Source organism: Eucyclogobius newberryi, unplaced genomic scaffold, assembly GCF_026437365.1.
Source record: "Eucyclogobius newberryi isolate DKJ021-1_F unplaced genomic scaffold, fEucNew1.0.hap1 SCAF_3, whole genome shotgun sequence".
NCBI classification, from domain to species: Eukaryota; Metazoa; Chordata; class Actinopteri; order Gobiiformes; family Gobiidae; genus Eucyclogobius; species Eucyclogobius newberryi.
The window spans coordinates 18,337,816-18,355,315 of NW_027315945.1; the positions used below are offsets into that span (position 1 = coordinate 18,337,816).

At 39.5% G+C, this 17,500-nt stretch overlaps 3 protein-coding genes across 3 annotated transcripts in view; 2 read left to right on the forward strand and 1 right to left on the reverse strand.

Annotated features, from left to right (window-relative positions):
* LOC140373605 (sperm-associated antigen 1-like) overlaps positions 1–7,817 on the reverse strand; it is a 16,877-nt gene extending 9,060 nt beyond the window's left edge. Inside the window, exons 1-12 of the mRNA XM_072460194.1 lie at positions 7,614–7,817; positions 7,378–7,537; positions 7,188–7,307; positions 7,048–7,118; positions 6,818–6,936; positions 6,632–6,737; positions 6,205–6,335; positions 4,358–4,464; positions 4,013–4,127; positions 2,242–2,688; positions 766–865; positions 1–88 (exon numbers count right to left, since the gene is read on the reverse strand). The exon at positions 1–88 is cut by the window's left edge and continues 65 nt beyond it. Coding sequence (XP_072316295.1) covers positions 1–88; positions 766–865; positions 2,242–2,688; positions 4,013–4,127; positions 4,358–4,464; positions 6,205–6,335; positions 6,632–6,737; positions 6,818–6,936; positions 7,048–7,118; positions 7,188–7,307; positions 7,378–7,537; positions 7,614–7,759 — 1,710 coding nt within the window. The 5' untranslated portion in view covers positions 7,760–7,817. The remainder of the gene's footprint in view (positions 89–765; positions 866–2,241; positions 2,689–4,012; positions 4,128–4,357; positions 4,465–6,204; positions 6,336–6,631; positions 6,738–6,817; positions 6,937–7,047; positions 7,119–7,187; positions 7,308–7,377; positions 7,538–7,613) is intronic.
* Positions 7,818–9,047: 1,230 nt separating this feature from the next.
* Positions 9,048–12,081, forward strand: fbxo43 (F-box protein 43). The gene is made up of 5 exons (XM_072461419.1): positions 9,048–9,844; positions 9,926–10,657; positions 10,733–10,835; positions 11,221–11,415; positions 11,725–12,081. Exons 1-5 carry the CDS (start codon positions 9,084–9,086, stop codon positions 11,971–11,973), a joined length of 2,040 nt encoding a protein of 679 aa, XP_072317520.1. The 5' UTR covers positions 9,048–9,083; the 3' UTR covers positions 11,974–12,081.
* A 3,720-nt stretch (positions 12,082–15,801) lies between these two features.
* LOC140374105 (regulator of G-protein signaling 22) overlaps positions 15,802–17,500 on the forward strand; it is a 23,393-nt gene continuing 21,694 nt past the window's right edge. Inside the window, exons 1-5 of the mRNA XM_072460898.1 lie at positions 15,802–16,047; positions 16,119–16,147; positions 17,026–17,088; positions 17,159–17,332; positions 17,400–17,485. Of these exons, the coding sequence (XP_072316999.1) occupies positions 16,026–16,047; positions 16,119–16,147; positions 17,026–17,088; positions 17,159–17,332; positions 17,400–17,485 (374 nt within the window). The 5' untranslated portion in view covers positions 15,802–16,025. The remainder of the gene's footprint in view (positions 16,048–16,118; positions 16,148–17,025; positions 17,089–17,158; positions 17,333–17,399; positions 17,486–17,500) is intronic.

The following is a 17,500-nucleotide window of genomic DNA, read 5'->3' on the forward strand; positions in this document are numbered from 1 at the left end:
GTAGGCCTTTGGGTAGCGCTCCAGCGAGTCGTAAGCCATGGCCCTGCGCAGCAGGGGCTTGAGAGAGAAGGGTTGCAGCTCCAGAGCCCTGTGGTATAAATAGACCAGGTGAGACGAGAGCACAGTCTGCTGCACTGTGGATGATGCTGCCTGACATGTGTTTTTCATCTAAAACACTTTAGTTTATTATATTGCCTTCTGTTTTACTGTTACTCTTTGTAATTACTGTTACTTCTGTACCTGAAGCCAATATTCTCCTTTGTTCTTCTCTTTCAAAAACAAATCCAACAAGTGGCTTGAGGCCACAGATGTGTGAGTAATAATTATATAGAATTGTCTTTGTATTTTGATTGTACATTTTTTTCATTTTTTTTTGTATTTGTATTGCTTTTGCTTTTAGGATGCCTTTAGACATCTGGTAAAGGGACCGCCAATGCAAATGAGCTCAGGCACGTTTAGATGATAAAATGTCAGATCATCATTACTTTAAGAAGTACAGAATGTATCTTGTTCTAGTGTTATAGAGTTAAAGGATAACATTTTATTTACATATGGGAGTAAATTAAACCTCAACAAAGTTATTTGCAGGGAAGCACTTTTGTGAGTTGGACGCCTGCACATTTGAAGGCAGATGCTTCGCAGTGTGAACACTCCTTTAGACTGCAAAAATATTGTCTGTTTATCATCACCGGAATAAAAAACAAAACAAAAACAAGATATTCCTTTTGTCGATACCTCTTCATTTTGTTGGTGTAAAATTCTTACTTTGTGCAGTCCTGTATGCAGTCCTGACAGTTTCCATCCTTCAGGTAGCAGGCCGCTCTGTTTGAGTAGAGTAAGCAGAGATCCTCTGGGCTGTCGATCCCTGCAGGACACACACAAAACACCGTCTATAATGCACAGTGAGTGCAGCTAATGTCTACAATGTGGCTTCTGAGACTGCACATCAAATGTAAATAAAAAAGGTTATGGAAATGTGTTAACATGCACTTGTCTATGCACTCACAAAAACTGTTTTAGTTTGTAAGTCAGTCGGCATAATTATTTATTATGTCATCTTGTTAGTGTTTCAGAGTCTATTTTCAGTCAATTATTTGACAATGATCATATGACAATACATTTGTTCTTGACTACTGTTATTTATAGGTAAGTAGAGGTGGGATTATAAATATATTTTTATATATATATATAGTTTGAAACATCTGGAATTTTTAAAAATAATGTTTATAAAAAAAGAGCCAAAAAATTCTGTTGAATTGACATAACATAACAACCACTCCTGTATTCAAGTTACTATGGACCAGGGTCCTAAATAAAGGTATCAATCTATAAAGTTTAGAAGGATTCATCTTTTGAAGCATAATCCATCTCTGCATATGTCCACATGTGCGTGCTGCAGTGCTGGGCTTTCACATTTAACTGGAGCCACTCATGGTAAAGCACTGGTGTTATACTTTACATTAGGATTGTACATCAGATTACGCAGCATATGATGACACAGCACTGCAGTTACATCGCACCAGCTTCCATTCGTTTCCTTACTCACTGTAACCAAATATTCTCAATGAAGCTCACCAGGCAAACCTCTGCAGTAGTAATGTGAGCTAAAGCTAGTCTTGGTGCATTCTGCATTAGCTTGTTCATGTCAGCCACATTCAGCAGTGCAGTGCACATTATGAATGACCTCAGGAAATCACAGCGTAAGCACGTGATGATTGTCCTGACAAGCAGCCGTTTCTCTTCCTCCATCAATGGTCCACTTGCTCTCTCTTTCATTCCCTCTCTCCGCTCAATAAGAGTAATCGTGCAGCAGATTCAATTTCACAGTGAGTGGCTGTAGTCATGTGACCTGAGCTGAGAGGTTTAGCACCGGCCAAGGCTAAAAACACTGTCAGTATCCACTGCATCATAGTGACGCAACACACTTAGCATCAAGTCAATCTGAGGGCTAATGCTATGCTTTCACAACATACTGTCATTGTCACTGTTCAAAAGCCCTGTTTAAATATCTACTACAGCTGCTGCTGTTGCTGCTATATACAAAAGAGTAATACAATGTAATAAATATGAAATAATAATAAACGAGGTTCTCCTAGTGTAACCACAAGGACATGACCTTTGATTTATTGCTAATTTAGCCTAATAGACTACTTATAAGTCCCATGGGCCTATGTACTTGTATTTGAATACCGCAAAGTGAAATGGAACGCCTCTGTCAGACACACTGAGCATTGTCCTTACCTGAGTCTGTGCAACCCTGAATAACTTGTGAGTATTTCTCCAGTGCATCAGCGAACTGTCCAGCCTTAAACAGCAGGTTCCCCTCGTTCTTGAGTCTGGACAGGGGCGGGGGCAGGGCTCCACATGGAGCGTCCAGGTTGACAGTCTCTTTAGCCTGTCCCACAGCGGGACTCTTCCCGCTCTGATCTGCTGAAGCATTTGAGCCCGTCTTGTCCGCCCCGTTGGCCGCCTTCTCCTTGGATTCATGGCTGACTTTGTACTTCTCTCCACTGCTCGCCTTTCCTCTCCAGGGGGAGTGGTGGTGATGGGAGCTCCCGTTGTCGCTGTGTGGGCTGCTGTCCCTTCTGCCGTGGGGCCTCTTCTGAGCGTTCCCCATGTCTGGGTTTTGCGCCGGGGCGGCTGGGCTCACCTCCCCTCCTTCAGCCTGTGGACGGTCAACGGGACAAGCTGCAACAGAGAGGGAGGGGCCAGAGAGTGAGAGACGCGCGCGCGGACACGCCCACAGGAAGCTGTCTTTTCAATATAACAAGAAATCAAGTATTTTGAAAATGAGCTTGCCTTGCACAAAAGTGAGAATGATATATTCAATATTACACACACATACTTCCTTCAAACTAATATTAGTAAAAGCCTTCTAGGTGTAGCCAAATTACAAGGAAAATTACAATATTGTATCTTGAGTATGATCAATTTCAATGCAGTATTTACTATCATAATGGGGAAGATTATGAAGGCCATTTTGTTGTTTAATACATTGCATAATTTCAAAATGCAACTAATGGGTCAGGTTGGCCCATAGTTTCATTGAGTCTGAAGTAAAGCCTGTTGTATGTAGTATGTGTTCTGATTATAATGTAATGTGGACACACTATAGTCAAATGGCCTTGGCTTTTAGTGAGATATAGTGAGAGCTACATTTTGTCTATTAGTCTTTGAACTAGATTGATACTTGTTTTGAATGTTTTACTATAAAGATACTATTGTGTGTCGGAGCGGAAGTAGAGGCCATTACATCACACTGGGGGAGGGAGTTCTGCCTGACTCAAACCACATTAGAGCAGGGAGTTCCAGGAAGCTCTTTCTCTGGCTTTACACTGCACTGAGTGGGGGCAGGGCTCATAACTCACACATGCATACTCTCTTAGTCACAGTCACGTTACCACAGCCCAAAATGTGGTATCTCTGCTATAATAGCACCTCAGCTAGAACAAGGTTTGTGGGAAATGTCTGTCTGTACAGCTAGTCATGGCTTACGCTGATGTTTGGCAAAGCCATGAGTGGATTAGAGGGCAAATCCCAGGCTAGGCAGCTATAGTAGGTAGGGGCTTAATCAAGCTCTAACCGAGCAGTACAGTGAGCTTACTTTAGTTAAAATTATAAGCGCCTACCTCAGACAAATAAATAAAGTATGATATTGTACAAAAAATAGTTACTACTTTATTTGAATTGTTTTTTCAATTCAAGTGAAACACTGTCACTGAGTCATATTAAGTGACTCCCACACAGGATTTTTGGCCTAAATATTTTTTGGCATACTTACAATCTTGCATGACTGTCAATAATACAGAACAGATGATCAGTATATTATAACATGAAGCATTATATGGTGTAAAACATGAATACACATATTCACGTTGACACAAAGGCTCAAAGTGGTCAAAAGTGGGGCAGTTTCAATATCAATTCATTTGGTAGTCCTTATTGTTTCTTTAAAAACAGGACAAAGTCATGTGACAGAATATTAATTATGTATAAAACCAAAAAGTCTCACCTAATCCTGCATCAGACTCATCCCCGTCCACCTCCTGGATCAGGATTTTCTTCCCTTTGTGTTTCTTCTCTGTCATTCCCTCCTGCAACTTCATTTCAGTTGCAGACAGAAGTTTCTGAAACATAACACAATTAATTATTTCAAAAATCAAATTGTTTGGGATCGTTTTCACAGACGATTATTTTTAAATTGCAAAAAAAAACAAGAAGAAACAGACACTAAAACAAACACATAAAATAAAATAAATAGTCCCGTTTACTATGGTCATGTTTATTTTTCACCCAGAGATGCAGTGACACCTAGTGGAGAGAAAAGGCCATTGCTGTTTGTTACATCTGTACTGACCAGAGCGGCCGGATTCTGTGGCTCCTGTTTGAGCACTGTCCTCAGATCTTCAGCTGCAAGTTCAAATCTCTCTGTGTTTGTGTACACAGTAGCTCGACGTAGAAGAGCTGCAGAGGAAAAAAAAACAATGTAAAGCATTCCCTTAATAGTATACTTAAAGGTGTACTATGTAACTTTTCTGATGGGACGTCCGCCACTCGCTTGTCTCCAGGAGTCTGACCTGTGACTTCACCTGGTGGTGTTACCTGCTTTTCTCCATGATGATAGATATGTTTAATGTCATACTGTGGAACATTCCAGGCAAAGCAATAACATATCCATGGAGACAAACGGACAAACAGAAGACAAGTTACATAATGCATCTTAAACATATTTTGACTCAACTTCAAAAAAATAATGTTTGTTTGTGCTGTATTGTATAAATTGACAGACGCCGAATAGTCATTTATACCCCATTGCCTATGCCATGTTTGAGGTAACACACGTTTAAATCAGATTAATATGCATGATATGTTAAATTTGATTTTCTATAGGTTGTTTTATCATTGTTCATTGCTTTATGTTGCACTGAATCACCAAAATAAGTTCCTATGTTTGTGAATTCTGTTCATTAGCAATGGCAATAAACCTTTTCTGATTCTGATACTTCTGTACATAATGTGTTTCTGTACATAATCTGTGTTTCTGTACATATCTGTGTTTCTGTACATAATCTGTGTTTCTGTACATAATCTGTGTTTCTGTACATAATCTGTGTTTCTGTATATAATCTGTACATAATTTGTGTTTCTGTACATAATTTGTGTTTCTGTATATAATTTGTGTTTCTGTACATAATCTGTGTTTCTGTATATAATCTGTGTTTCTGTATATAATCTGTGTTTCTGAATATAATCTGTGTTTCTGCACATACTCTGTGTTTCTGAATATAATCTGTGTTTCTGCACATACTCTGTGTTTCTGAATATAATCTGTGTTTCTGCACATACTCTGTGTTTCTGAATATAATCTGTGTTTCTGCACATACTCTGTGTTTCTGAATATAATCTGTGTTTCTGTACATAATCTGTGTTTCTGAATATAATCTGTGTTTCTGTACATAATGTGTTTCTGTACATAATGTGTTTCTGTACATAATGTGTTTCTGTACATAATTTGTGTTTCTGTACATAATTTGTGTTTCTGTACATAATTTGTGTTTCTGTACATAATCTGTGTTTCTGTACATAATGTGTTTCTGTACATAATCTGTGTTTCTGTACATAATCTGTGTTTCTGAATATAATCTGTGTTTCTGTACATAATGTGTTTCTGTACATAATGTGTTTCTGTACATAATTTGTGTTTCTGTACATAATTTGTGTTTCTGTATATAATTTGTGTTTCTGTACATAATCTGTGTTTCTGTACATAATCTGTGTTTCTGAATATAATCTGTGTTTCTGTACATAATGTGTTTCTGTACATAATGTGTTTCTGTACATAATGTGTTTCTGTACATAATTTGTGTTTCTGTATATAATTTGTGTTTCTGTACATAATCTGTGTTTCTGTACATAATCTGTGTTTCTGAATATAATCTGTGTTTCTGTACATAATGTGTTTCTGTACATAATGTGTTTCTGTACATAATTTGTGTTTCTGTACATAATTTGTGTTTCTGTACATAATTTGTGTTTCTGTACATAATCTGTGTTTCTGTACATAATGTGTTTCTGTACATAATTTGTGTTTCTGTACATAATCTGTGAAGCAACACTTGAATTTCCCCATTGTGGGACGAATAAAGATGATCTTATCTTTTATTTATTGTTGTATTATTATTTATTTATGGTACAAATACTCACCTTTGATATTTCCTGGCTCCATCTTGAGGACTCCCTCGCAGTCTTTCATGGCGTTGTTCCAGCATTTCAGTTTGATCTCTGCTTGGGCTCTGTTATTGTGAGCTGTGACTGTTGGCAAAATGGAAAGGCTCCTGTTGTGGATAAAAACTCAAATCAGACTTTACGTTAAAGCAAAAGAAAATGCTCAAACAGTTTAAGGGAGCGAACATAACATTTCTATACGAGGTAATGACAAACAAACAAAGCATAACAATGGCAATAAATGTTAAAATATCCATAGAGTGAAAAACATGTATACTGCTCATGTTTAGATCAATTCAGCATCGCCAAGAGTAGATGTTCTTTATAAATGTACCTATCTTGTTTGGTTAGAGGATGCTCATTTCTGATAAACAATATGCAAATTAAAAAAACATCTCATTTAGACCTGGAATAGTATGCAATGGCCTCCTCATAATCCTTGGCTTTGAAAGCTTCATTGCCTTTGTCCTTCTCACGTGTGGCCAGGATGAGCTGCTCCTGTTCGGTCAGTACTGTAATCAGATTGAAATATGTGTAAATTTAAATGGTCATAATGTAAGTTTAAATCGTCATAGAAATAGGACATGCATACATGAGGCATCCAAATTAGTTTTGAGTTTGGAAAGTCCTGTGTCAACAGCAGCAGCAGGCGCGTCACCGGTGGAGTTACTGTTACTGTCGATCATTTCACATTCTTTCTCTACATCAAACCTGATTCAGGGGTTAATGAGAGAAGTAAGGGGTCAGCATTATATAAATATTATAATGTATTGATGGTGGAAATGAACAAGTTAAGAAACAGTTAACAAAGCTAGAACTCACTTTTCCCATTCTCGATAGTCACGTGGGAGAGGACGTTTGGAAAGATTTTTGTTTTGCTTTTGTTGGATACCCTGACACAAGAATAATAACAGATTAAATAATTGTTACGGATAAACATGGGGTTATGGTCACATTTATACCTTATTGAGAGGAACTGACTGATTAGAACCTCTTATAGGCGGTATGTTTTCTTGCATTATATCATTAAGGGGTGAATGTTTTAATGAGTTGTCAGTCTTTTTCGATTCTTCTTGCCACATCTGAAAACACAAATAAACACATATATCAAATAGTAACACATAATTTAGTGATGTAGTTTATTAGATTGACCTTTAGATCATGAACAATGTGTCCCCATTCATCTTTGCACAGGCTGGCGGCTGTGGCCACTGGTTTTTCTGTTCTGAGAAGTCTGTTCTTTGGGTCCAGCAGCGCAAGACGATTCTCACAGAAACTGATGAGATCCGGATAAATACCCTCCTCTCCAGACCTTAGTGTAAAACAACATCATGACATTTGAATAGAAACATGTGCTTTTGTCGTGACCATGCCAAAGCGGTACACACCTCAGTACTTTTAAAATCTTCTCCAAATACTTCACATCTTTGCATTGATCCACATAACCGTAGTCCAGGTGCTCCACAGGAACCTTCCCGGTGAAGTCAATGACGGTGTCATGGTTCTGCAGTGACAAAGGTTCTTTTGCCGTCATGTCTTCTTGGTTATAAAAGCGTTGATCCAAACGTGTTGGCAAACCCTCCTAAAAGGAACATTGCATTATTAATTAGCACCAAACTGGAAATTAGCCAAACAATATGGTCATTTCCTGCGAGTAACGAGCTTGTTTAACATTTTGCCAGGTCAGGATTGGAGTGCATCAGTGAGAAGAGTGATGATACTGCTGATATAATACAGCTAAATGCTAGCTAAATAAACAGAAAAAATCAAAATCAACGACCTGACACTGTCCCCGCCGTGACCGAACGTAAATTTTTATAGTTGCTATGGAAACGTACACACGGAAGTAGCGCGGCCTCACGTGGGAACAACGTCAGACGCACAGCAGCGGGCTCCAAATTTGAAAACGTGGCTTAGGAACATGAAGGACACAGGAGCGACAGAGGAGTGACTGTGGAGCCGACACTTTATGAAGAGTCTGCACACGGCCGGGCAAAGCTCATATTATTATTCTACCAGGTGAGTGAAACCTTTAGTGTCAGAATGCTATTTTCAGCTCGTAAAATAGGCGTTCGAGTTCCCTTTGGTAGTAACCTCACCTGCTGTGGCTAGCAAGCTAACAAGAGCCTTATTTTCAATGTGGCTGCAACGATACGTGTTTATTTGTGGCACTGTTTGGTCTCACATTTAAAGTCGTGGATTCATCTTTATTAGGTGAACTCGTGCTTGTTCTACTCATCACTTAAACATGCTCCTTTAGATGGCTGGTGTGTTTATAATGTGCTTTAATTCCAAAGTAAAATGGACTCATGACGTAAAACTGCCAAAGGTTGAGCATCACACACGTCACGTTTTGGCGGTTCTTGGCGTGTTTGTAGCGGCACCACGGTGCCAGGAGAGCAGCCTTGTCTCCTAGCAACGTTAATGAAACAGCTGAGACTGTTGAGTGTCTCCAGCTGAGCAAATTGTCAATTTGGTGCTAATGAAGTGTAAAGAGTAAGAGTATGAGGATGCTTGACAGAAAGACTGAGAGATTCCTTTTGTTTGGAACTGAGAAAAGAAAACATTGCTTTGTCAGGACTGTGATCAAATACAGTGTTCCCTTTAATATTTGTGTTTAATGTGCAAATATGTAGCCCATATTTGGACTAGAGCATATTTCCATAAGCAAGACAAGCTACATTGTAATGAAATTGTATTTGTTAACACAAGATGGACAATGGCGTTCTGAAATCACTAAATATGGTCATAGTAATGGTGTGTGTTGATCATTCAAAACTATATTTATTTTGTTTCCCAGGTCTACTCAGTCATACTTGACTCGGTGCGTTTTTGCCAAGGACTGCAGACAAGGGGAAATGCAGTGCACTCCAGAACCCAATGTCTTCTTTAATAGTGACAAAAAGAAAGTCTGTAATGACGACTGCTTCGACAGTGGCTACTCCGGTTTATTCTACACCCCTCACAGTATCACCCGAGATGGGTCTTTGGGTGAGTCTGATGAAAACCTGCTGCATTCTGGCACACCCAAGGACCGGACTGGATGTTTGAGGAAAGATAGGGCTGCATGCTGGCCCTCAACTGTCAGCTGGTGTGAAACTCCCAAACTATACAAAAGAGATGCCTCGCTGCAGTACAGACTGGCTGTATGCAAATCCATTTTAGATGTAAAGGCTAATGCCACAAAATCACCGAGAAAAAACCTTTTAAGTGTGTCAGGGCAGTGTCTGAGCACTTCTCTGGACTCTTTAGAAACTGTGATTGGCACTTTATCCACGAGCACTTTATCATTCGATCAAGACTTGCCACTGTCGGGGAGGAAGCGACGGTTCCTTTATTCACATGTCCGCACCTCCACTTTGGAAGATGGACAAGCCACCTCTGAACAGCTCTCCAGTTTTCACAGAAGAGTTTCACTCTCAGATGCTGATTTTAAGGAGGCCTGTTCTCCCTCATCTCCTTCAAACAATGCATCAACACATACTCCAGGTACAAACAAATCCATCCCAGTTTTATCAAGGAAAAGTCTTCCATCTCCTGTCTGCAATAGAAGAAATGATCTAAGTGATAGCAGCGTGTTGTATACACCGTCAAGCCTACAGACACCCAAATACACAAGGTAATTTTTATATGACACTTTTGGCATGTGTTTGATATATTTACATGTATTAATTAGAGACTTTAAATTGACTCCCCACAGATCTTTGTGTGAGGACAGTGGCTTCAGCTCCCTGACTCTTGATAAGTCTCAGGACTCGTCTGTGGATCATGATGGTTCATTCCAGGAGCTTCTGCTCTCTGCCTCTAAGGGAAACGGTGTAACCTCAAATCTGCAGGACACAATACGGCGCCCATGGTTACAGCGTCAGAACCGACTGTCCACTCTTAAAGAAGGGGGCTCTCAGTCCGAGGATGACCCCACATGTAGGAGTAACCAGGGTCAAACGGCTCTAAAGGAGGATGAAGTCTTCACTGCTGCCACTCCACCCAAAGCCCTGTCTCTTAAACCAAGAAACTCTGTGAGCTTGGACAGTGTGGCCTCTACAAAGCAGCACTACACCACTCCCCTAAGGAGGATCTCTGCCAAAGGAGAGTGCAAAACACCCTTTCGCTCAGGGTCAATCCATTCGGATGCAACTCCTTCAAGGAACAATCTGTCCATGACCCCAGCGTTACAGCTGGTCCATGCCATGTGCCAGCAGAAAGCTCAGACCTTTAATGGCCAAAGCCCGAGTCTAAAGGATGAGCTGATATCTGCAGCAGCCCTGGTACAGACGCCAGTCACATTTAGCACCACTATGTCTCTGGCTGGACTTATAGGCAGGAAGATGGGTGTGGGCACAGTGGATATCCTTACAGAACTGAACAAGAGGAACCTCAAACACATCCTGTCACTCATACTGGGACACCTGATGCCAAAGTGCATCTACAGGTGGGACCTACAGTCAGTGTTCATTTTTGGAAGAGGGTGAAAAGTGAGACTAAGCAACTGTTGTACAACCTGTAGGTGTGGGAGAGTGTGCAAGAGTTGGAAGGCGATCATTCAGCAGGACAGAAGAGCGAGCTTCAAACGAAGGAGCCATCTCGGTGAGCTCAACTCCTCTTTAGAAGTAAGTCCTGTCCCTTGGAGTTGTGAGTCTGTTGAACTTGTACTGTTCAACCTGCATCACACAGATCAATTGAGTAATGTAATTACTGAATAAATAACACGTGGTTGGAATAGGGGAAGACTATGGAATGATTTTAAAGTTTTTTTTAGTAAAAAATTAAATTAAGGATTTTTTTTTTCATTAATTTGGCTGATGTGCCAAATGTCCATTGCTTTAGTAAAAACTGTATAAATACCTGCTAGGTCACTACTGATAAATTTGATTTTTAAAAAGTATCATAAAAATCAGTTTGGAAAATGTTTGAAGTCTCTCTTTCTATTGTCAAACCACAAGTAGTCTTTGTGTACACGGGTAGATAAACTAAACTCATGCCTGTGTCCTACAGCAGGGGCCGGTGGCCCTCCAGGTTCCTGAAGCAGACACCAGGACCGCTCTGCTCAAACGCTCAGCTCTGAAGACTGTCCAGTCCCAGTCCAGGAGCCAGAGCTGCACTCCTCAGTCTGGCAGCAGGAGTGTCACACCACTACAGAACAGCACTTCCACCTCAGCCAGCAGCAGCAAACAAGACAAATTCATAGAGGTGAGCGCTTTGTTTTTCTTGAACTACTTAGCACTACAATGAAAATGAGTTGGGAATAAACCTTAATGTTGAGTTATGACTATGGTGACAGCTATTGGACTCCTATGTTCAGCTGTGATTTGTAGTGTATTTAAATCTGAAGGGCATATGACTTATGTATTTTATATTTCATAATAATTGCACTGCTTGCTTAAAATAAGCGAGCATTTTATAGTTGGTCTTCTCTCAATACTGAGCCTGAGGTTTCAGGGTATCTTATGTATCAAGCATCTTTCACTTTTTCTGAAATGTTTGCTTTTTATGTTTTAGGTTGCCAAAACCCTTTTTAATGATGAATGCCTGAAGCCCTGTCCCAGATGTGAGAGTCCTGCCCGCTGTCACTCTGTGAAAGGGGAAGGAGTGTGCAGCAAGGTGGACTGTGGCTTCCAGTTTTGCATTTCCTGCTTGTGTGCATTCCACGGCTCCAGAGAATGTGGCAGTCAGTCTGTGAACCGTCGCAAGAAAGACCTGCTCATCCCGGGAAGCGCTCAGAGCAAACGCAACATCAGACGCCTTTGACCAAATATGCACTTTAGCCACTCCTGTGATATGAAATCTCCTACAGAGGACTTGCCTTGTGATTACAATCACATTTGACCTGTTATTCTGTACTGTATGTATTTTACCTCTTATCTTTTTCCTTTTTCTTAAAAGCGTTACATGTGTTTTTAATTATGATTGTCAAGAATGTTTACCGGCACATGTGCTGAATCTTACTGTATTTTTTATGAAATCTTTTTTTTTTTCCTTTTTCCCTCAAATTCTTGAATGAGTTTTTTTGAAACCTTTTTAAAATAAACTTTTTGTTTTTTACAGATTGCATTAATGTACTACAGACATGTTTCTGCAATTATTTTTGTTTTTATAAAAATATAAACTAAAACATACACCCGCAGACCTTAGCCCGAGTCCCCCACCCGCAGACCTTAGCCCGAGTCCCCCACCCGCAGACCTTAGCCCGAGTCCCCCACCCGCAGACCTTAGCCCGAGTCCCCCACCCGCAGACCTTAGCCCGAGTCCCCCACCCGCAGACCTTAGCCCGAGTCCCCCACCCGCAGACCTTAGCCCGAGTCCCCCACCCGCAGACCTTAGCCCGAGTCCTCCACCCGCAGACCTTAGCCCGAGTCCTCCACCCGCAGACCTTAGCCCGAGTCTCCCACCCCGCCGAACATAGCCAGGAGCAACCTCACGTAATTTACCTTCATCCAGAGGTTCCGGTCAAAGTAGCCATATCAACACGAGAAAAAGTAGACGCCATATCTATCTATAGATATGTATCTATCTATATAGATATATCTAATTAGTGTAGGCTATTTAGTGTAGTTATGAGTAACATTGTGAACAAATAGAGCTTAATATGGTTAATTATATGTAGTTGATTATTTGTTCTGTAATAAGCAGATGCACAAGTCAATAATCCACTATGATGCAGATGTCATCTTGGAGCTGCAGTCTATACCATTGCCCTCTATGCCCCAAATGTCCAAACTGCGTGGGCACAAATGCACACATCAAAGAAGCTATTGCAGTTAAAGGTAAAGTGACATTATTTATAGTTTTCAAATCTGATATTTTTTTATTACTAAAATTTGTTTTGACTATTTGTCACTGCAATTTAACACGCAGAAGCTCTGGCTATTATTGTCCTTTGTCAATAAAACTATAATTCTAAAGTTAACATTTATTAATCTGTGAGGCTAAAGGGCCTCCTCCCTCATCCTCACCTATGCCTCCTCCTCACATGTGCCTCATCCTCACCTGTGCCTCATCCTCACCTGTGCCTCATGTACCAAATATCTGTGGTTACAAAGTCCCAGCATCCATCTGAAATTATGAGGTCAACGCATCCTGTATTTAATTACCGGGAAGCATTTCTTCTATACTATTTTTGCCATATAATATCAATATTTCTATAAGCTGCCAGTCTTTCATTCAGTTTTAATGTTTTCTGATTGTGTTTAAACAAATCTTTTACGAACCGATTTTTACTAACCAATTTTTTTCTCTTCTTTCTCTCCCTCTTTCTCCCTCTTTCTTTTTTAGGAATAGCGTAAAACACATATTTTGAAGACGTACAACAGTATGTGGCGGTAAATGCACCTTTTCAATGTGCTGCCACCTGCCATAAAATTCAACACAACAACAACTTCTACAAAGCTTATGATACATAAATGTATTCAATAATGTCTTCATTTATTTGACTTTGGCTCTTCCTTCACACACATGAGTGTATAAATATGCTAAAAGGTTTGATGCCACAGGTGTGTCCAGTAGGTCCCTTGAGTGCCTTTATTTTTTATTTTAGTTTAATTATTATCTATTACTATTGTCAATAATCCAGACCTTAAAGGAATTTATGTTTTTATACAGCACAGCTTTTTTTGGAATACAAAACTCTAAAATCTATTGCATTAATTGAAGAATTTACCAAGACTTCAAGCTTGAAACTTAATGTGTCCAAATCGGAGCTGCTGCCAGTGAAACCAATATTTAGAGAATATTCCAATCAAACAAGCTGTTAAATACTACATATAGCAAAAAACATGGCAATAAGGCAGCACATATTTTCAAGCTCTAGCTACAGAGATATTTAACATAATATGGCATTCTTTTCCCTTAAGCAGAGGGGCCACCTCACTTTGTTTATCCCTTGCTTTCACTTTTAGTAGATGATCAAACCTCCAGAGAAATGAATAAGTCATTTTTCTATTTGGAAAAATAAACCTCATAAACTTAAAAAAACAGATGGAGGGCTAGAATTCTATATTGTGAACACATTTTAAATGAATTGGTTAAAAAGATGCACATAAAATTTCAAATCTGTGTGGTATGTTGTACCTAATGCAATATTTGATAAGACTGGTGTACTTTCTTTTATATTAACATGTAATTACTCACCTAAAAGCTTTCTCTCTCATTGGGCAATTTTCACCCACAATGTTAACTTGCTTGGAAATTATGCTTCAACCATAATTTCTCTCCACATAATGAATAATGAGCACATAGCAGTTAAGAAACGTTCTTTGTTTTCCCCTAAGTGGGTTCAAAGGAATAACACAGTATCACTAATTGACTTGGCTCTTATCTATCTTATGAACAGTTTATAAGTATAATTTTCCAAATCCATTTTGAGAACATAATTCTGTTCCTGAGTTGCTTCATCTTATAAAATGTAATTTGTCCTTTTACAAACCTAATTATGGAGACAATTCAATTGAACTAAAACTAAATTCTTCTGTTCTCCACAATACAAGATATAAACTGGAAGAAAACAAATATTACCATACAAATATTGTATTCAAAATGAAATCAAAGAAAAACATACAATACAATACAATTCTTCATAACATATATAACATCTATGTTAACTCTTTTGTCTCTACTTTTACTGATGACAATAGTTAATTCTGTCAAATGACTGATTACATTTGGATCACTTATTGTAATGTTAAAAATGTTTGGGCTGATACAAGTATCTATATTTTTCTAAACATGGAATGGGGGAAGAGGCACAGGTGAGGATGAGTCTTCAAATGTGTTCTCTTTTCTCCTTTTTTAAATGGACTTCAAGAACAATGAACTCTTAGATTCACATCAACAATCAAAAAAGCTCACGCTTACTGGACTCTTATTTTCACTGTAAACCGCTGAAATTGTATTGTAACTGATTACCTTGCTGCTGCTGCTGCTGTGGTGGTGGTGTTACTTTTATTGACATTTGGAAGCCAACTAAAAAGGTGCATTTACCGTCACCTACTACAACGTTAAAAAAGACAGAGGAGAGCGAGAAAGAGCCTGATTACTTTGTACTAACTTCTTAGTTTATTTCTATATGAGCTGTCTAATCGATTCATTATTTTGTATCAGACGTTGTACATTGATTTTAATGTATTAATACAAAATAAAAAAGGAAGCTCACCAACATTCTGACTCTCTTTGAGACGGATCCCGCAAAACGACAAGACAGAAATACCAAACGCAATGATAGAATCAATGCATTGCATCCACCTGCGCTCAGTGACGTCACCGCTGTACCACCCACAAATGCGTAATGTTTTGTTTTTTAATGCATTTTTTATTTTACGTATATTTGCTTTGTAGTGTGTTTACTTTGAAGTGCTTCCGTTTGAAGAGTTCCTTCCTTATGATCCTCAGGTGAAGCTCTGCGCGGTGGAGGCCATGGGTGGAGGACTCTGGATCACACCATTCTTTGGTATCTGGCGCCATCTGATGGTGCAGCACCATAAATGATTGACTTAAAAATTGTACTGTCTTGCAGTTGTATTTCTTTTTTGGTTGTAAACTTAATTTGTATTTTATTCATTCTTACTAACAATGACTTACGTTTAAATGAGTGGCAACCTAAAATAAGTGTTCTCAGAGTCTCATCTGAGTAGTTTCTAGTTAATCTTTTACTGCCCCCTGTGTTTTGAGAAGGACTCCACTTCCATAGCAACTGCAGTGTGTCTGTAATTACAGCACCTCTTGCTCTCTGGCTGCTCAGAGTTTACCTGGACGCGCCGGGAAAGAGACTCAAGGAATCTATGTGCCATATATTTGTGCCCTGAGCTATGTGTGGCGTCCTCTCCACAAGTAAGTCCTGATCCTTCATTTATATTGACTATGACTTGACAAATCACTATTTCTTTGTATATGTCTTCCAGAGTGCCCTTGCGTGACTGCAGCAAGTTTTGTGAGTACATACATTTTTAAAAAGTAAATCACAACACTCAGTCATTGACAGTATCATGTGATATTGTTGTATAGTGTAAATATTAAGTATTACATGAGTACATTTATGTGCTGCACAAAACCCCACCTTCAATTCTACAGGTTGTTTGCCCAGATTCTCAGCTGGTGGTCAGGAGCTGTTGTTATATTGGTGAATTAATAAATAGTGCTGTATAACGGTTCACTTATAACGTTCACACTTTTACAATATATACTTGAATATATGTCATAACAATGTGAATTGCCTAAATAATCTGAAGAGCATTTCATTTTTGCTAAATTTGTTTAATGATGATGAATGATGGCATATTTATAACATACGCTTTTAGTGATAAATTGTGATCAACAGAAAGAAAAAGTCTGGGAAATCGTGAATCCTTGTGTCTGAGTGGCTAGCACTCTCGCCTCACAGCAAAAAGGTCATTGGTTCAACTCCCGGGCCACGTGCGTTCACATGTTTCTCCCTGTGATTGGGTGGGCTTCCTCTGGGCACCTTGGTTTGCCCCATCAACCCAAAACATGCACAATGGGTCAAATTCTCAAGGTAAGGAATCCCTGACCAAACCGGGCTCAAGATCTGGAGCTGGATCCCAGGGAGGGGGCACCAGGGAGCCCACTGCTCCTGAAAGGTTTCCCCAGTGGCTCTGATTGAAGGCTGGGCTGGGTCAAATGCATTTCCTTCAGGAGGGATTAGTAACGTATACATTGACCTGATGCACAGGTCTAGTACTGTAAAGCTAAATGTTGGTCACTTGGTTCTTACGAGTAGATTAGTAAATACCACCTCTGTAGTGTTTGTGTTGCTAATTAAAACTGTCTATTGCATCTTCTTTCCTCCAGGAAAACACCCTTGCCTCAGACGATGTCTTTATTAGCTTCTTCAATGCTTTTCTGAGTCTGCCGGTAATATAAACAACAAAAGTTTATATCATTCCTTTAGACCTGTGTACAAACTTCTCCTTTGTCCGTCCAGTGTTTCCCAGAATCCCTGCGGTTTAACCAGGACACTGGGCTTTTTGAGGTGGAGAGAGGACAAGCTCAGGCTGTGTCCCGGAACATTCGATTAGGTCTTCTACATCTTCTGAGCACAAATGACCTGGATGAGCTGACCCACATTCCTCTGATAGACAATGGATATACAGTTCGTGTAAGTAAGACACAAGATAAATATAAATAATGAACAAACTAATGATTTAAGTGTCCCGTGCTTTTAGAGTCTGGACCCAAAACAAGGCATAGAGTGGGTCATTCGAGAGAGGCTGCCGTTCTTCCTCAAAAGTGATTTCTACTTTGAATACAGGTATCATTATGTTAT